The sequence below is a fragment of the Neofelis nebulosa genome, chromosome 9 (assembly GCF_028018385.1).
Source record: "Neofelis nebulosa isolate mNeoNeb1 chromosome 9, mNeoNeb1.pri, whole genome shotgun sequence".
In the NCBI taxonomy this organism is placed as follows: domain Eukaryota; kingdom Metazoa; phylum Chordata; class Mammalia; order Carnivora; family Felidae; genus Neofelis; species Neofelis nebulosa.
The window spans coordinates 79963425-79983526 of record NC_080790.1 but is presented as its reverse complement, the minus strand read 5'-3'; the positions used below and the strand labels follow the sequence as shown (position 1 = coordinate 79983526).

General features: G+C 35.5%; 1 protein-coding gene across 9 annotated transcripts in view; it reads left to right on the top strand.

Annotated features, from left to right (window-relative positions):
• Nucleotides 1–20102, top strand: part of TSGA10 (testis specific 10) — a 149732-nt gene that overhangs the window by 63799 nt on the left and 65831 nt on the right. For all 9 annotated transcript variants that reach the window (XM_058684381.1, XM_058684386.1, XM_058684382.1 and 6 more), the window contains 2 exons: nucleotides 855–965; nucleotides 6443–6628. In XM_058684381.1, the coding sequence (XP_058540364.1) occupies nucleotides 855–965; nucleotides 6443–6628 (297 nt within the window). The remainder of the gene's footprint in view (nucleotides 1–854; nucleotides 966–6442; nucleotides 6629–20102) is intronic.

Below are 20102 nucleotides of genomic sequence, written 5' to 3'. Positions count from 1 at the left end.
ATACTCATGAATCTATCTCCCACCTTCAACAAAAAGCAACATACTTGTCATTCCTGCTCTTATGAGCATTTAAAAATGTCTCCTGATGTAGATTGTAGATAGCAGATAACAGATTTGCTTTTGCAAATTTTGTTTATTTTAAGATACATGGAAATGCTCATTCCTGGGTTTAACAGAATAACTTTAATTCTTTGCTAATTTGATAGACAAAATAGTATTTCATTTTTTAAAAATTATTTAAAATTAGTAAAATTTTAAAAGTTTAGAAAATTAAAATGTTTTTTTATTACTTATAAATTTTAACTTTTTTCAAGTACTATGCCCTTGGGCTTCCTTTTTGTGAATTGTCTGTTGGGTTCTTTGCTCATTTACTATTTGGATTCATGTGTTTTCTGTTTTGTTTTATTTTTTTGCTAGTGGGGTGATGGGCCACATGTCTCCCATTATCTCACAGCCTTGCCCAGACTTATTCACATGGTGAATGTTGCAGTATTTCCAAGAGCAACAAGCAGGAATCCCCAATAAATAAACAATTTTCAAGCACAGATTTTCAATTTGTGTCCTGTTGTTTATTGTCCAATTAGCCAAAAAAAAAAAAATTGTGAAGGCAAGATTAGATAGAAATGTGGTTAAATAGACTTCAACTCACTGGAAGGAGTTATGGCAAAGAATGTGATATTAGAAAGCATGAAGAGCTGAGGTGTTTTTGGTTTTTATGAGCTTTATATATTAGGTATACTAAATTTTTTTTATCACATTTACTATAAATATTTAAAATTAATAGTGGTTTTGACATAGAGAAAGTTTCTATTTTTATTTTTTGTTGTCAAATCTAGCTATATTTTTCTTTATAGGCCCTGTCTAAAAAATTGAATGATACACATAATGAACTTAACGACATAAAACAGAAGGTCCAAGATACTAATTTGGAGGTTAACAAGCTGAAGAGTATATTAAAGTCTGAAGTATGTATACATTTTTTTTCTGTTTGCTCATGATACTGATGAAATTTTGCTAGTTATTTCTCATAGGGACAGCTGAATCAAGGCTTTTTAAAATACATAGCATATTTTAGTGTTGACAATGATGGATTAATTGTATATTCAGCCATCCTAGATAAGTAGAATCCTCCTAATTGGCTGAAGGACAAGAGATCAGAATCAATTTCAGCTCATTTATATTTGAAAATGGTAATTTTCAGTTGTAAACCTTTGACAAAAGAGGCTCTGCCTGATGTGTAGAAGATCAGAATTGATCACCCTGTTGTGGGGCCTTTCTTTCTTTTTTTCTTTCTTTGTTTCTTTCCTTTTATATATATATATATATACACACACACACATATATATTTTAATATGAAATTTACTGTCAAATTGGTTTCCATACAACACCCAGTGCTTATCCCAACAGGTGCCCTCCTCAATGCCCATCACCCACTTTCGCCTCCCTCCCACCTCCCCATCAACCCTCAGTTTGTTCTCAGTTTTTAAGAGTCTTTTATGTTTTGGCTCTCTCCCTCTCTAAATTTTCCTTCCCCTCCCCCATAGTCTTCTGTTAAGTTTCTCAGGATCCACATGTGAGTGAAAACATATGGTACCTGTCTTTCTCTGTATGACTTATTTCACTTAGCATAACACTCTCCAGTTCCATCCATGTTGCTACAAAAGGCCAGATTTCATTCTTTTTCATTGCCAAGTAGTATTCCATTATATATATAAACCACATCTTCTTTATCCATTCATCAGTTAATGGACATTTAGGCTCTTTCCATAATTTGGCTATTGTTGAAAGAATTCACCCAAGGGATACAGGGGTGCTGATGCATAGGGGCACTTGTACCCCAATGTTTATAGGGATCATCTATTTCTTAGGACCAGAGTAGATGGCTCTGCTCTGTACTTCTGTGTTAGTGACCAAATAAATCTAGAGTATGTGTGGTCCTCCTGGAATAAACAGACAGCTTGACCAAGGATGTTAGGTATGCCCATTGGTAAAATATTATCTAAAATAATATAGTTGCCTTAATTAATATAATAGGTATAGTATTTCCTACCTACCACTCAAACCATTAATAGGAACTTTCCACCCCCAAACTGTTTTCCTTGTTTTATTTAACATCTCATTTAAAATCAGTCTGTAAACATTTCTTGAGCATTCATTTTTAGTGTGCATAAGACTGTTTAAGACTTTGAGAGAGAAGAGATTCTGAGGATTTCTAAATTGCAGGTAAGGCAGTAAGTCGGCAGCCTTACATTGGAAAAGCAGGTCGTTTCTTACATGTCTTGATTTTAAGGTGCTAGCAATGTAATACTATAATTGAATGGAAGCTTCAAAGTCAGATAGGTCTGACCCCCCTTCTTACTCATAACATGAACTTATGTAGGCTACTCAATCTGAGTCTCAGCATCCCATCTGTAATTGGAAAGAAAGCCCAAGTAAGTAAGATAGACCTAGCACAGTGAACCATTTAAGTATATTCTGGAACAGAACAGAATATAAATAAATGAATATCTAAGCATTTAATGTAGTAAGATTTCAGTCAGTGTTAGACACTTCCCTTTTTCTCCCTAGCTTGTCACATTATCTGAAATCCCACCATTAGGGATCGGGGCTTTTAGAGTGTGGAATGGTATTTTCAGACATCACACATCAGGCTTCTCTCAGCTGTTGTTGTCCTTCTGTGAGTTCTTTTATTTTGTTTCACAACAAAACTGGATGGATCCTGGCAGTCCCCTGAGAGAATAAACCACAGGTCCATTAAGAATTGTTGAGTACTTGATTCATTCACTCATTCAGCATGTAGTATGGTAGGTGCTGAGGTGCCAGAGATGAAAAGTAGGAAACAGAATGGCACCCCGGGCAGTGAGGACAATCTGAACAAAGGTGTAAGGGGAAAAAAGTAGGTTCTGTAGCTAGAGGGGAGGGTATAGGTAGTGATGATACAGAAGTAGAAGGACTTGTTTGAACTCTGTTTTCAGGAAGCTTTTGTTACAACATGAGCCCAGAAGTTATTTGAAGAATTGCCTTTTAGAAAGATCGTTCTGGTGATTTGGGGAGGAATAAATCAGAAGGGTAACAAAATCAGAAAGAAGGAGATCAATTAGGGGAGGCTGTATCCTTAATTCAGTCAAGTAGCACAAAGGATTACAGCTGAGGCAGCCAGTTTTGCCGTGGGGAAGTATAGTATTGAGCCCAATAATGGACCAGAGGTGGAGGGTACTGAGGTGGGGACAGCACCAGAAAGAGGTAAACAGATGCTGAAAGGGAATTGGAAAATACCAAAGAATAGTTTCACTTTTTTAAAAAATTCAAATTCGAGTTAGCTAACATACAGTGTAGTCTTGGCTTCAGGTGTAGAACCCAGTGATTGCTCTTTAATATATGACACCCAGTGCTCATCCCCAAAAATGCCCTCCTTAAAGCCCATCACTCATTTAACCCATCCCCCCACCAACCTCCCCTCCAGCAACCCTCAGCTTGTTCTTTGTCTTTAAGAGTCTCTTATGGCTTGCCTCCCTCTGTTTTTACTTTATTTTTCCTTCCCTTCCCCTATGCTCATCTGTTGTTTTTCTCAGATTCCACATATAAGTGAAGTCATATATCTGCCTTTATTTTATTTTGCTTAGCATAATAGACTCTAGTTCCATCCACATTGTTGCAAATGGCAAGCAAGATTTCATTCTTTTTTAAAAAGTTTTTGACATTTATTTTTGAGAGACAGAGCGTGAACAGGGGAGGGGGAGAGAGAGAGGGAGATACAGAATCCGAAGCAGGCTCCAGCCTCTGAGCTGTCAGCACAGACCCCAATATGGGTCTCGAACCCACAAACCATGAGATCATGACCTGAGCCAAAGTCTGATGCTTAACCGACTGAGCCACCCAAGTGTCCCAAGATTTCATTCTTTTTCATCGCTGAGTAGTATTCCATTGTGTGTGTGTGTGTGTGTGTGTGTGTGTGTGTGTGTGTACCACATCTTCTTTATCCATTCATCAGTTGATGGACATTTGGGCTCGTTCCATAATTTGGCTGTTGTTGATAGTGCTGCTATAAACATTGGGGTGCATGTGCCCCTTCGAATTCAGCATTTTTATATCCTCTGGATAAATACCTAGTAGTGCAATTGCTGGGTTGTACAGTAGTTCTATTTTTAATTTTTTGAGGAACCTCCATACTCTTTTCCACTGTGGCTATACCAGTTTGCATTCCCACCAGCAGTGCAAAAGAGATCCTCTTTCTCTGCATCCTCATCAGCATCTGTTTCCTAAGTTGTTAATTTTAGCCATTCTGAAAGGTGTGAGGTGGTATCTCATTGTGGTTTTGATTTCTGTTGCCTATCTTGGGCTCCACACTGCTCTGGTTGCTTTGAGTAGATACAAAAAAAGGGAGGGGCGCCTGGGTGGCGCAGTCGGTTAAGCGTCCGACTTCAGCCAGGTCACGATCTCGCGGTCCGTGAGTTCGAGCCCCGCGTCAGGCTCTGGGCTGATGGCTCGGAGCCTGGAGCCTGTTTCCGATTCTGTGTCTCCCTCTCTCTCTGCCCCTCCCCCGTTCATGCTCTGTCTCTCTCTGTCCAAAAAAAAAAAAAAAAAAAAAAAAAAAAAAAGTTGAAAAAAAAGGGAAAATATGGTTTCTGGTTGACCAGAGGGAGGTGCACCAGGTATTTGGTGACCAGGAGTGACACATTCATGCCAGTCCCTTTTTACTGCTTGAACCTTGAACCATGTGTTACCTGGGAGTCACAAAACTACATTTAATATAAGAAATGGTTCGTATTTTAGAAAACTTAATATAGTATAAAAAAATGGTTTCTATCTTCGAGGAACTCAGAGTGTTACTGGGGAGACTGGACATCCACATCTAACAACATAAAACTCTCAGGCAGTGTTAAGAGAATGGCATAGACAGTGAGTGCCACAGAAAGTTAAAGAGGGTGAAGAGTGATGGGGGTAGAATTCAGTTTATACATACTGTACCGTGTGTTTCCCAGGTACATACTAAGTGCACAGCTGTTGTTTTTAGTACAATAATGGAAAAACACATCAGATTCCTACAGGCACATTGAGAATATCCAAATCTTGAAAGTCAGTGCAGTAGTTGAGCATGTTAACAAACCTGACAAGATTCTATATTAGTTATAGGTAACCAAACCACAAGGTGGCGATATTAACTGAATTTTAACCATCTCATGGTTAATCATATTTGTGAAAACTTAAATCTGATTTGAAAGCTTTCTTAGGGTGAGATATCATTTATTGCAATGTGATCATTTTATGGTTCTGATAGAAATTCACTGGTTATTAACAGGTATTAATGAGAGAGAGGTCTGGTACCTTTTTAATAATAACCAAAATTATAAATGACTTTGTAAGAATGAGTTAGCCAAACCATATTACTAAACCATGTTTTTAAAAATAGCCTCATAATGATTACTCAATATAGTATACTATTTGTGTATTTGTGGAGTTATTATATTCCTTATAAATAAGATCCCACTTTTTAGTCAGTCTCTCATGATAGAACTTTTAAGGTTTTAAACATGTGGTTTGGGGCACCTGGATGGCTCAGTCAATTGAGTGTCCAACTCTTGATATCAGCTGGGGTTGTGATATAGCAGTTTATGGGTTCAGGCCCTGCATTGGACTCCGCACTTATAATGCAGAGCCTGCTTGGGATTCTCTCTCCCTCTCTTTCTGCCTCTCGCTTGTGTGCACGTGTACTCTCTGTCTCTCTCAAAATAAATAAACCTACAAAAATTGAAAAGTTTTAAAAATGAGGTTCCATATTGTATGCCCAATATGACTGTATATTTATGAGTAGTGTTTGTTGGCATAGGTTTGTTGTTTTATTTCTTAGAAATTTTGGGTAAGTTACTAGAACAGTAAGCAAAAGTAAATCATAAATCATAGAACAGTCCATGATAGAGAAAATTAAGACTGAGGTTATGAATGAAAGGCAGGAACTAGACAGGTGATGTGCCAAATCAACAGAATTATCAGAGATTTATGCTTGAAATTTGTAATTAGTCAGAAGTTCTGTAGCCAGTACAATCTAGAAAAGCAGTCAGGAACAAAGGAATGCACAAGTATAGAAGGTTGGCCAAGGCAGAAACTCAAAAACCAGAGTAGCAAATAGTCACTAAACGGATATATAGGGAGAGGAGGCAATGAAGGATTTTGTTTGAACAAAAGCAAATATAGGAACCAACTTGACTTTACTAGATGGGTGAGTGTGACTCAGGAGGCAGGGCAGATCCTGGTCCCACTCCCTTTTGTTGATTACAGGATGACCAATTTTCTAAATGGAGAATATAGATACGATTTCTTGAGATTATGTTACAAATGGTTCTGTAGCAAATAAATTTCCCGTGACCTGGCAAATAATGTTTACTTTATATTGTATGTTGACCATTTTACATCTTTTAAAGTAAGTCCAAAAATTGCTTTTTAGGAATCTGAGAACCGGCAAATTATGGACCAACTCCGAAAAGCCAATGAAGATGCTGAAAACTGGGAAAATAAGGCCCGTCAAGCAGAGGCAGATAACAATACCCTCAAATTAGAACTTATTACTGCTGAGGCAGAAGGTAACAGATTAAAAGAAAAAGTAGATTCTCTCAACAGAGAGGTCGAGCAGGTAAGTTTGGGAAAATGTATTTGTGGGACATTCTACATCATTTTGAAAGAGTTTTGTTTGGCATTCCATAAATTAAATATATAAACAAACACTTAAATTATTTAAATATATTATGAATTGTAGCCTAATTGTTCTCCAATACCCACTCTGGTTTTGCTCTAATCTATTATCTACCCTACAACTAGAATAATCTTTAGCATTTTTAAAAGTTAGGAACTATTTCAAACATACCAAAAAAGTGCAAAAAAAAAGTAATGTAAGTAAAACACATACACACATCTCACTGGTTGAAGGATGCTAATATTTTCCACTGTTGCTTCAAGTTTCTCTTTATGTAAAGAAACAAAATATTACAGATAGTACTCATCCTTTTCCCTCTTGCCTCCCTAATGACTGGTGTGAATAACTTTCATGTCAGTTGTATAACTCTTTTGCATATGTTTATGCTTCTTCTACGTATCTATCACCCACAAATGATATATAATGTTGTTTTGTGTGCTTTAGGTTTTTAAGTGATACTCTAGATATCCATTTGTAATTTACCTTTTTTGCTCAATATTATAATTTTGAAATTTATCTATGTGATACACAAAGTATAGATCTAAACAGTTGCATCTTATAGTCATTGTGTAAATATTAAAATTCATTCCCATATTAAAGGAAATTTAATTGTCTTCACTTTTTCTTTAATAAAATGCTGCAACAAACATTCTTTTATGTTTCTCCTCGGGTATATATTTCTCTGGGTTTATGACTAGAAGTGGAATAACAGGGCAGGTTTAACTCTTCGAAGTATTGTATTGCTCTCTAAAGTTTTACCATTTCATCAGAAATCATGGAGTTGGTATTTTCTCAAGTACTAAGCAATACTTGATATTATCAAACTTTAAAATGTTTTCTATACTTTTTGTTTTCTGTTTCCTTGATTACAAGTGAAATTGAGAATTTTTTCTTATTTCTTGGCCATTCAGAATTCCTTCTCTATAAATTTTCTCTTGAATGAATTTTTGTAAACTTTGCTCATTTTTCTATTGGGTTATTTATCTTTTTCATATTGACTTATCAGGATTATCTATATACTCTTGGTAATAATCCTTTGAAAGATATTATAGCCGGGATGCCTGGGTGGCTCAGTTAAGCGTCTGACTCTTGATTTCGGCTCAGGTCATGATCTCATGGTTTGAGTTCAAGCCCCAAATAGGGTTCTGTGCTGACATTGTGGAGCCTGCTTGGGATTCTCTCTCTCTCTCTCTCTCTCTCTCTCTCTCTCTCTCTCTGCCCCTCCCCTGCTTGTGCACACACACACATACTCTTTCTCACTCTCAAAAATAAATAAATAAACTTAAAAAAATTTAAAGGTGGTATAGTTATCCTCTTTTGCTGTTACTTGTCTTTTCATTGTGCTTGGAATATAAACAGAAGTTTTAAATTCTGATGCTGTCAGAATTATTGTCAATCTCTCCCAAATATGGTTTATGTTTATATGTCTTCTTTAAGAAATCCTTTACTATTCCAAGAATAGAAAGGTATTTTCTTATATTTTCTTTTAAAGGTTCTTCTAAAATTCTAAAAGTATGTGGAATTTTGCCCTTTACATTTAGATATTTAATCCACTTGAGGTTGAATTGTGTGTGGTTTGACATAGAGATGTAATTTTTTTATTTTTGTAGATGGATATCCCCATTCTTTATTCACTGAATTATAAGTCTACTTTGTCATAAAAATAAATTTCCATTTGTTCTGCTCCATTTATAACTTTATCTGTTTGCCAACAATAAACTCTTGAAACTTCTATAGTTTTATGTTAAGTCTTGATATCTGGGATTAATGTTCCCCCAAATTATTTTGGCTATCCTTTGTCCTTATTAAACTCTTTCAAATACATTATAAAATAAATATATCAAATTCCATAATTTAACATCTTTCTTCTTTTGTATGAATTTAAGACTAGAAATTTCTTTCTAAATATTTCTTTGGCTGCATCCTACAAGTTTTGAGGTAATGCTTTTATTGCCATTCATTTAAAAGTATCACCTAGTTCAATAATGATTTATTTTAATAATGATTTATTTTTGATCACTGAAGTTATTTATTTTTTTCAAAAATTTTAACTACTTTATTTTCTTTTTTTAAGTTTTTATTTAAATTCCAGTTAGTTAGCATATAGTGTAATATTAGTTTCAGGTGTACAATATAGTGATTCAAAACTTTCATACAAAACTTAGTGCTTATCACAAATGCCCTCCTTAATCCCCATCCTCTATTTCCCCGAGTCCCCCACCAACCTCCCCTCTGGTAACCATCAGTTTGTTCTCTATAGTCAAGAATCTGTTTCTTGGTTTGCCTCCCTCTCTCTTTTTTTCCCTCTTGCTTATTTATTTTGTTTCTTAAATTCCACATGAGTGAAATCATATGGTATTTGTCTCTCTGACTGACTTATTTCACTTAGCGTAATACTCTCTAGCTCCTTCCATGTTGTTGCAAATGGCAAGATGTCATTCTTTTTGATGGCTGAGTAATATTTCATTGTATAAGTATACCACATCTTCTTTTATCCATTCATCAGCTGATGGACACGTGAGCTGTTTCCATAATTTGGCTGTTGTAGTTAATGCTGCTATAAACACTGGGGTACATGTATCCCTTTGAATTAGTATTTTGTATTCTTTGGGTGAATACCTAGTAATGCAATTGTTGGATCATAGGGTAGTTCTTTTTTTAACTTTTTGAGGAACATCCATATGTTTTTCAGAGTAGCTACACCAGTTTGCATTCCCACCAACAGTGCAGGAGGGGTTCCCCTTTCTCCACATCCTCGCCAACATCTACTGTTTCTTGTGTTTTTGATTTTAGCCCTTCTGACAGGAGTGAGGTAATATTTCATTGTAGTCTTGATTTGTATTCTCTGATGATGAGTGATGTTGAGCATTGTTTCACGTGTCTGCTGCCCATCTGGATGTCTTCTTTGGAAAAGTATCTATTCGTGTCTTCTGTCCATTTTTAATTGGATTATTCATATTTTGGGTGTTGAGTTTGATAAGTTCTTTATAGATTTTGGATACTAACCCTTTATCATTCCTCATTTCTCATTTGCAAATATCTTCTCCCATCCCGTAGGTTACCTTTTAGTTTTGTTGATTGTTTCCTTTGCTGTGCAGAAGCTTTTTATTTTGATGAAATCCCAATAATTTATTTTTGCTTTTGTTTCCCTTGCCTCAGGAGACATATCTAGAAAGAAGTTGCTACAGCTGTTGTCAAAGAGGTTACTGTCTGTGTACTCCTCTAGGATTTTGATGTTTTGGGGTCTCAAAATTAGGTCTTTAATCCACTTTGAATTTAGTTTTGTGTTTGGTGTAAGAGATTGGCCCAGTTTCATTCTTTTGCATGTTGCTCTCCAGTTTTCCCAGCACGATTTGTTGAAGAGACTGCCTTTTTCCCATTGGACATTCTTTCCTGCTTTGTTGAAGATTAATTGACCATATAGCTGTGGGTTTATTTCTGGGTTTTCTATTCTGTTCCATTGATCTATGTGTCTATTTTTGGGCCAGTACCATACTGTTTTGATCACTACAGCTTTGTAGTGTAATTTAAAATTTGGAATTGTGATACCTCCAGCTTTGCTTTTCTTTTTCAAGGTTGTTTTGGCTATTCAAGGTCTTTTGTGGTTCCATACAAATTTTAGGAATGTTTGTTCTCGGTCTGTGAAAAATGCGATTGGTATATTGATAGGAATTGCCTTTAATTTGTAGCTTACTTCGGGTAGTAGAGACATTTTAACAATATTTGTTCTTTCAATCCATGAATATGGAATGTCTTTCCATTTCTTTGTTCTTCAGTTTTTTTCATCAGTGTTTTATACTTTTCAGAGTACAGGTCTTTCACCTCTTTGATTAGCTTTATTCCTAGGTTCCTTATGGTTTGTGGTGCAATTGCCAATGGGATTGATTCCTTAATTTCTTTTTCTGCTGCTTCATTATTGGTGTATAGAAAGGCAACAGATTTCTGTATGTTAATTTTGTATCCTTTACTGACTTTTGCAACTTTGCTGCATTTGTGTATCATTTCTAGCAGTTTTTGGCGGAGGCTTTTGGATTTTCTATATAGAGTATCATCTCATCTGAAAATAGTGAAACTTTTACATTCTCCTTGCCAATTTGGATGCCTTTTATTTCTTTTTGTTGTCTGATTGCTGTGTCTAGGACTTCCAGTACTAGTGGTACTAGTGGTGGTACAGTGGTGAGGGTGGACATCCTTGTCTTGTTCCTGACTCTAGAGGAAAAGCTCTCAGCTTTTCCCCACTGATGATGATGATATTATCTGTGGGTTTTTCATATATGGCCTTTATTATGTTGAGGTATGTTCCCCCAAACCTATTTTGTTGAGGGTTTTTATCACAAATAGATGTACTTTGTCAAATGTGTTTTCTGTTGAAATGATTGTATGGTTCTTATGCTTTCTTTTATCAATGTGGTGTATCACATTGTTTGATTTATGAATATTGAACTACCCTTGCAACCCAGGAATAAATCCCACTTGATTGTGGTGAATGATTTTTTTAATGTGTTATTGGATTCAGTTTTGCTAGTTTTTATTGAGAATTTTTACATTTTTGCATCCATGTTCATCAGGGGTATTAGCCTGTAGTTTTCTTTTTAGTGAAGTCTTTATCTACTTTTGGTATCAGGGTAATGCTGGCCTCATAGAATGAATTTGGAAGTTTTCCTTTCTTTTCTATTTTTTGGAATTGTTTGAGAAGAATAGGTATTAACTCTTCTTTAAATGTTTGGTAGAATTTGCCTGTGAAGCCATCTGGCTCTGGACTTTTGTTTGTTGGGAGTGTGTTGTTTTGTTTTGTTTTGTTTTGTTTTTTAATCACTGATTCAATTTCTTTGCTGTTTATCAGTCTGTTCAAGTTTTTTTTTTTTCCTTCCTATTTCAGTTTTGGTGGTTTATATGTTTCTAGGAATTTATCTATTTCATCCAGGTTGTCCTTTGTTTGCATATAGTTTTTCATGGTATTCTCTTGTAATTGTTTGCATTTCTTTTTTTTTTTTTTTTGGTTGTTATTTCTCCTCTCTCATTCTTGATTTTATTTATTTGGATCCTTTCTCTTTTGTTTTTGATAAGTCTGGCTAGAGGTTTATCAATTTTATGAATTTTTTTAAAGAACCAGCTCCTAGTTTCATTGATCTGTTCTATTGTTTTTTTAATTTCTATATCATTTATCTCTGTTCTAATCTTTATTATTTCCTTCATTCTGCTGGGATAGGCTTCATTTGTTCTTTTTCTAGCTCCTTTAGGTGTAAGGTTAGAATTGTATATTTGAGATTTTTCTTGCTTCGTGAGGTAGGCCGTATTTCTATATACTTCCCTCTTAGGACCACTTTTGCTGCTTCCCCAAGGTTTTTGACCATTGTGTTTTCATTTTCATTTGTTTCCAAGTATTTTTAAATTTCTTCTTTGATTTCGTGGTTGACCCATTCATTATTTAGTAGCGTGTTATCTAACCTCCATGTATTTGTGGTCTTTTGAACTTTTTCTTGTGGTTGACTTCTAGATTCATAGCATTATGGTCAGAAAAGGTGCATGATATGATTTCAATGTTTTTGTACTTGTTGGGGCCTGTTTTGTGACCTAAAATGTGATCTATTCTGGAGAATGTTCCATGTGCACTTGAAACAAATGAATATTCTGCTGTTTTAGGATGGAATATTCTGAATATATGTTAAGTCCATCTGGTCCAGTGTGTCATTCAAAGTCATTGTTTTCTTGTTTATTTTCTGTTTAGATGATCTGTCCATTAATACAGGTGGGGTGTTAAAGTCCCCTACTATTATTATGTTATTACCAATGAGTTCTTTTATGTTTGTTATTAATTGTTTTATATATTGGGTGCTCTCATGTTGAGTGTAAAAATTTTTACAATTGTTATATCTTCTTCTTGGATTGTCCCCTTTATGATTATGTAATGCCCTTCTTTGCCTCTGTTATAGTCTTTGTTTTAAAGTGTAGTTGTCTGATATATGCATTACACTCTGGCTTTCCTTTGACATTGGTTTGCATGATAAATGTTTCTCCATCCCCTCACTTTCAATCTGCAAGTGTCTTTAGGTCTAAAATGAGTCTTTTAGGGGCGCCTGGGTGGCGCAGTTGGTTAAGCGTCCGACTTCAGCCAGGTCACGATCTCGCGGTCCGTGAGTTCGAGCCCCGCGTCAGGCTCTGGGCTGATGGCTCAGAGCCTGGAGCCTGTTTCCGATTCTGTGTCTCCCTCTCTCTCTGCCCCTCCCCCGTTCATGCTCTGTCTCTCTCTGTCCCAAAAATAAATAAAAAACGTTGAAAAAAAAAAAATTTAAAAAAAATAAAAATAAAAATAAAAATAAAATGAGTCTTTTATAAGCAGCATATAGATGGATCTTGATTTTTTATTCATTCTGATACTCTGTGCCTTTTGATTGGGGTGTATGGTCTGTTTATATCCAAAGTAATTATGATCACTGAAGCTATTTTTTTTTTAATTTTTTTTTCAACGTTTTTTATTTATTTTTGGGACAGAGAGAGACAGAGCATGAACGGGGGAGGGGCAGAGAGAGAGAGAGACACAGAATCGGAAACAGGCTCCAGGCTCCGAGCTGTCAGCACAGAGCCCGACGCGGGGCTGGAACTCAGACCGCGAGATCGTGACCTGGCTGAAGTCGGCCGCTTAACCGACTGCGCCACCCAGGCGCCCCAAGCTATTTTTAAAATTTCCAATGCACAGGGGACTTGATATTATTATTCTATTTTTTATATCTAGTTTTGTTGTATATTATGATGAAATAATATGGCTTATATGATATTAACTTATTGATATCTGTTAAGGCTTGCTTAGTGGCAGGGTACACAATATTTGATAATACTCTAAATGAGCTTGAAAAGCAGGTGTATTCACTTATTTTGGGGGGCATATGTATGTTATATGTATTTATATATAGCATATTTATATATACATGTGATTAGGCTTGTTAACAGTGTCATTCAGTTCTTAAAAACCCTTACCAAATTTGTATTTTTGATTTTTAGTTACTGAAAGAAATGTCTTAAGATCCTCCTCTATAATTGTGGATTTGTCTATTTTTCTGTGAATGATTTTCTCAGTTTTTGCCGTATTTTTAAGGCTATTAGTTCAGCCTTTTATATATTTATGATGAAAATATAAATGTGTAATGAATCACCTGAATAACTCTCTACTTAAACTAATTTTTAACCATCTATACTGAAATGCAACTTACATACAATAAAAAATTCTCATTATGATCAGATGAGTTTTGACAAATGAATACGTTTTCACAGTCATCTGTATAATCATGTTATAGTATAGAACATTCTGTCACCTTCCTAACATTCCTTCAAGTCCTTTTGCAGTCAATCCATCCCAATCCCTAAGCAATTACTGGTTTTCTTTCTGTCACTATAGATAAGATTTGCTTTCTCTAAAATTTTATACAAATGGAATCAGACAGTAAGTATTCATTTGTGTCTTAACTTGTCTCACTCACAAGTGTTGCATGTTAGTTCATTCATTAGTTCATATTGTTGAATAGTATTCCATTGCATAGCCAAATCATAATCTGTTTATTCACCTATTAATGGACATTTAATGTGTGCATTAGTCTGCTAACTCTGGTGAAATAAAATACTGCAGATTGGGTGGCTTAAACAGTATAAATTTATGTTCTCTCAGTTCTGGAGTTTGGCAGTCCAAGATCAAGGTGACGGCAGTTTCAGTTTCTTCTGAGGCCTCTTAACTTGGTCTGCAGATTGGCCACCTTATTACTATGTCCTCACAAAGCCTTTCTTTTGTGCATGTGCATCCCTGGTGATTCTTCTTGTAGGGGCACAGTCATATTTGATTAAATCCCCATTCTTACGGTCTCGTTTAGCCTTAATCACCTTCATAAAGGCCCTGTCTCCAAGTACAGTCATCCTGGGGTGTTAGGCCTTCAACATACGCATTTTAAGGGGACACAATTTAGTTTATAACAGATTGTTTCTATTTTTTGGCCATTATGAATAAACGGCTATGAACATCATGCGCAAGTCTTTGTGCATAAATTTTCACTTTTTCTAGGGTAAAAAACTAGCAGCAGAATTGCTGGATCATATAAGTAGGCTTAACTTTGTAAGAAACTGACAAACTATTTTGCAAACTGGTTGTATCACTTTACTCTCCCATTTGCATTGAATGAGAGTTCCAGTGGTTCTCCATTTTTCCTGACACATGTATTGTCACATTGTAGTTTTAGTTTGCATTTCCTTTTTAACTAATAATGTAGTGCAGCTTTCCACATTCTTAATGATCATGAAAATATCTTTTGCGAAGTGTCTGTTCAAATCTGTTGCCCATCTTTTTAATATGATTCCTGTTACTAAGTTGTAAGAATTTTTTGGAACACTCTAGATGTTTCTTTGTCAGATATGTATACTTTTAAATATTTTCTCCTAGTCATTGGCTCGCATTTTTAAGTCTTTTGAAGAGCAGAGGTTTTAAATTTTTGGTCAAGTCCAGTTTATCAGTTTTTTTTTTTCCTACTTGGTATTTCTGTGTCCTATCTCATAAATCTTTGCATACAACAAGATGCATCGGCTTTCTTCTTTTCTTCTTCCAGAAATCTTACACTTTTGTATTGTAGTCTATGATACATTTTGAATTAATAGTTATGTATGATGTAAGATAATGATCGAGGTTTATTTTTTTCCCCACATGATTTGAAGCTGTCCAGTGCTATTTGTTGAAAAGATGGTATTTCACCACTGAGTTATCTAAGAACTTTTAGCAAAAATAAAATAATCCTGTGTGTATGGATCTATTTCTTTTTTTTCTTTTTTTGGTATGGATCTATTTCTGAACTCTTCTGTCCATGTATATATATGTCTATTCTTAGCTAGTGTCATAGTAAGCCAGTATCGCATAAAGCTTCATTAATTAATATAGCCTTACAGAAAGTCTTCAAATGAATTAGTGTGATTCCTCCAAATGTGTTCTTTCTGAGAAGGTCTGCTGTTATGGGGCCTCTTCATTTCCATATAAATTTTAGAATGAGTTATTTTCTACAGAAAAAAACTTATATGGAGTTTGATAGCATGGTATTGAAAGTACAGATCAATATGGAGCAAGTTGAAGATCTTAACAATAATGAATCTTTGGGGACATAAATACAGTCTATCCACATGTTTTATACTTTTTAGTGTATAGATATTATATACATATATTGTTATTCTTATCTCATGGGTTTTTAAAACGCCATGGAAAATGATATTTCATTCCTAAATTTTGTATTGCAGTTTTTGATAGTCTATACACAGAAATAAGGTAGAATTTTGTTATCTTTTATTCTGTAATATTGCTTAAATTCAATTTTTTTAGTTCTAGTAGGGTTTTTTTTTTTGGTAGATTTTAAAGGATTTTCTACATAATACAGTCATGTCCTTTGCATATAAAGATAGTTTTACTTCTTTTTTTCCAATCTGAATGCCTTTCTTTTCTGTCTGGTATTGAACAAAGTGATGAGAGTGGACATCTTTGCCTCATTTGTCATCTTAAGGAAAAAGGATTCAGTATTTCTTTTTTGACTATGATATTAGCTGCATGTTTTTGTAGAAACATTTTATCAGGTTGAAGACCTTCTCTTCTAAGTTTACTTAGAATTTTTATCATGAATGGGTATAGAATTTCATCAAATGCCTTTTCTGCAAATATTGAGTGGTCATATCATTTTTATTTTTATATTTTTGGCTTGTTAAAATGGTTAATACATTGATTTTTTTAGTTTTAATTTTAATTTTTTTCTTACCTTATTTATTTTTTAAAATATGAAATTTATTGTCAAATTGGTTTCCATACAACACCCAGTACTCATCCCAACAGGTGCCCTCCTCAATGCCCATCACCCACTTTCCCCTCCCTCCCACCTCCCATCAACCCTCAGTTCTCAGTTTTTAAGAGTCTCTTATGTTTTGGCTCCCTCCCTCCCTAACCTTTTTCTTTTTTTCCTTCCCCTCCCCCATGGTCTTCTGTTAAGTTTCTCAGGATCCACATAAGAGTGAAAACATATGGTATCTGTCTTCCTCTCTATGACTTATTTCACTTAGCATAACACTCTCCAGTTCCATCCACATTGCTACAAAAGGCCATATTTCATTCTTTCTGATTGCCACGTAGTATTCCATTCTGTATATGAACCACAATTTCTTTATCCATTCATCAGTTGATGGACATTGAGGATCTTTCCATAATTTGGCTATTGTTGAAAGTGCTGCTGTAAACATTGGGGTACAAGTGCCCCTATGTATCAGCACTCCTGTATCCCTTGGGTAAATTCCTAGAAGTGCTATTGCTGGGTCTTAGGGTAGATCTATTTTTAATTTTTGAGGAACCTCCACACTGTTTTCCAGAGCGGCTGCACCAGTATGCATTCCCATCAACAGTGCAAGAGGGTTTCCATTTCTCCACATCCTCTCCATCATCTATAGTCTCCTGATTTGTTCATATTAGCCACTCTGACTGGCGTGAGGTGGTATCTGAGTATGGTTTTGATTTGTATTTCCCTGATGAGGAGTGACGTTGAGCATCCTTTCATGTGCCTGTTGGCCATCTGGATGTCTTCTTTCGAGAAGTGTCTATTCAGGTTTTTTGCCCATTTCTTCACTGGATTATTTGTTTTTCAGGTGTGGAGTTTGGTGAGCTCTTTATAGATTTTGGATACTAGCCCTTTGTCTGATATGTCATTTGCAAATATCTTTTCCCATTCCATTGGTTGCCTTTTAGTTTTGTTGATTGTTTCTTTTGCAGTGCAGAAGCTTTTTATCTTCATGAGGTCCCAATAGTTCATTTTTGCTTTTAATTCCCTTGCATTTGGAAATGTGTCAAGTAAGAAATTGCTAAGAAATTCCTGTGGCTGAGGTCAGAGAGGTTTTTTTCCTGCTTTCTCCTAGGATTTTGGTGGTTTCCTGTCTCACATTCAGGTCCTTTATCCATTTTGAGTTTATTTTTGTGAATGATGTAAGAAAGTGGTCTAGTTTCATCCTTCTGCATGTTGCTGTCCAGTTCTCCCAGCACCATTTGTTAAAGAGACTTTTTTCCATTGGATGTTCTTTCCTGCTTTGTCAAAGATTAGTTGGCCATACATTTGTGGGTCTAGTTCTGGGGTTTCTATTCTATTCCATTGGTCTATGTGTCTGTTTTTGTGCCAATACCATGCTGTCTTGATGAGTACAGCTTTGTAGTAGAGGCTACAGTCTGGGATTGTGATGCCTCCTGCTTTGGTCTTCTTCAAAATTACTTTGGCTATTCGGGATCTTCTGTGGTTCCATACAAATTTTAGAATTGCTTGTTCTATCTTTGAGAAAAATGCTCGTGCAATTTTGATTGGGATTGCATTGAATGCGTAGATTGCTTTGGGTAGTGTTGACATTTTAATAATATTTATTCTTCCAATCCATGAGCATGGAATGTTTTTACATTTCTTTATGTCTTCTTCAATTTCCTTCATAAGCTTTCTATAGTTTTCAGCATATAGATCTTTTACATCTTTGGTTAGGTTTATTCCTAGGTATTCTATGCTTCTTGTGCAATTGTGAATGGGATCAGTTTCTTTATTTGTCTTTCTATTGCTTCATTATTAGTGTATAAGAATGCAACTGATTTCTGTACATTAATTTTGTATCCTGCGACTTTGCTGAATTCATGTATCAGTTCTAACAGACTTTTGGTCAAGTCTATTGGGTTTTCCGTGTATAATATCATGTCATCTGCAAAAAGTGAAAGCTTGACTTCATCTTTGCCAGTTTTGATGCCTTTGATTTCCTTTTGTTGTCTGATTGCTGATGCTAGCACTTCCAACACTATGTTAAATAACAGCGGTGAGAGTGGACATCCCTGCCGTGTTCCTGATCTCAGGGGGAAAGCTCTCAGTTTTTCCCCATTGAGGATGATGTTAGCTGTGGGGTTTTCATAAATAGCTTTTATGATGTTTAAGTATGTTCCTTCTATCCCGACTTTCTCAAGGGTTTTTATTAAGAAAGGATGCTGAATTTTGTCAAGTGCTTTTTCTGCATCGATTGACAGGATCCTAAGGTTCTTATCTTTTCTTTTATTAATGTGATGTATCACACTGATTGATTTGCGAATGTTGAACCAGCCCTGCAGCCCAGGAATGAATCCCACTTGATCATGGTGTATAATTTTTATATGCTGTTGAATTCAATTTGCTAGTATCTTATTGAGAATTTTTGCATCCATATTCATCAGGGATATTGGCTTGTAGTTCTCTTTTTTTGCTGGGTCTCTGTCTGGTTTAGGAATCTAAGTGATGCTGGCTTCATAGAATGAGTCTGGAAATTTTCCTTCCCTTTCTGTTTTTTGGAACAGCTTGAGAAGGATAGGTATTATCTCTGCTTTAAATGTCTGGTAGAATTCCCCTGGGAAGCCATCTGGTCCTGGACTCTTATTTGTTGGGAGATTTTTGATAACTGATTCAATTTCTTCACTGGTTATGGATCTGTTCAAGTTTTCTGTTTCTTTCTGTTTGAGTTTTGGAAGTGGGTGGGTGCTTAGGAATTTGTCCATTTCTTCCAGGTTGTCCAGTTTGTTGGCATATAATTTTTTATAGTATTCCCTGATAATTGCTTGTATTTGTGAGGGATTGGTTGTAATAATTCCATTTTCATTCATGATTTTATCTATTTGGGTCATCTCCCTTTTCTTTTTGAGAAGCCTGGCTAGAGGTTTATCAATTTTGTTTATTTTTTCAAAAAACCAACTCTTGGTTTCATTGACCTGCTCTACAGTGTTTTTAGATTCTATATTGTTTATTTCTGCTCTGATCTTTATTATTTCTCTTCTTCTGCTGGGCTTGGGGTGTCTTTACTGTTCTGCTTCTATTTCCTTTAGGTATGCTGTTAGATTTTGTATTTGGGATTTTTCTTGTTTCTGGAGATAGGCCTGGATTGCAATGTATTTTCCTCTCAGGACTGCCTTCGCTGCATCCCAAAGCACTTGGATTGTTGTATTTTCATTTTCATTTGTTTCCATATATTCTTTAATTTCTTCTCTAATTGCTTGGTTGACCCATTCATTCTTTAGTAGGATGTTTTTTAACCTCCATGCTCTTTGGTTTTCCAGACTTTTTCCTGTGGTTGATTTCAAGTTTCATAGCATTGTGGTCTGAAAGTATGCATGGTATGATCTCAATTCTTGTATACTTATGAAGGGCTGTTTTGTGACTCAGTATGTGATCTCTCTTGGAGAATGTTCCATGTGCACTTGAGAAGAAAGTATATTCTGTTGCTTTGGGATGCAGAGTTCTAAATGTATCTGTCAAGTCCATCTGGTCCAATGTATCATTCAGGGCCCTTGTTTGTTTATTGATCCTGTGTCTAGATGATCAATCCATTGTTGTAATTGGAGTATTAAAGTCCCCTGCAATTACCACATTCT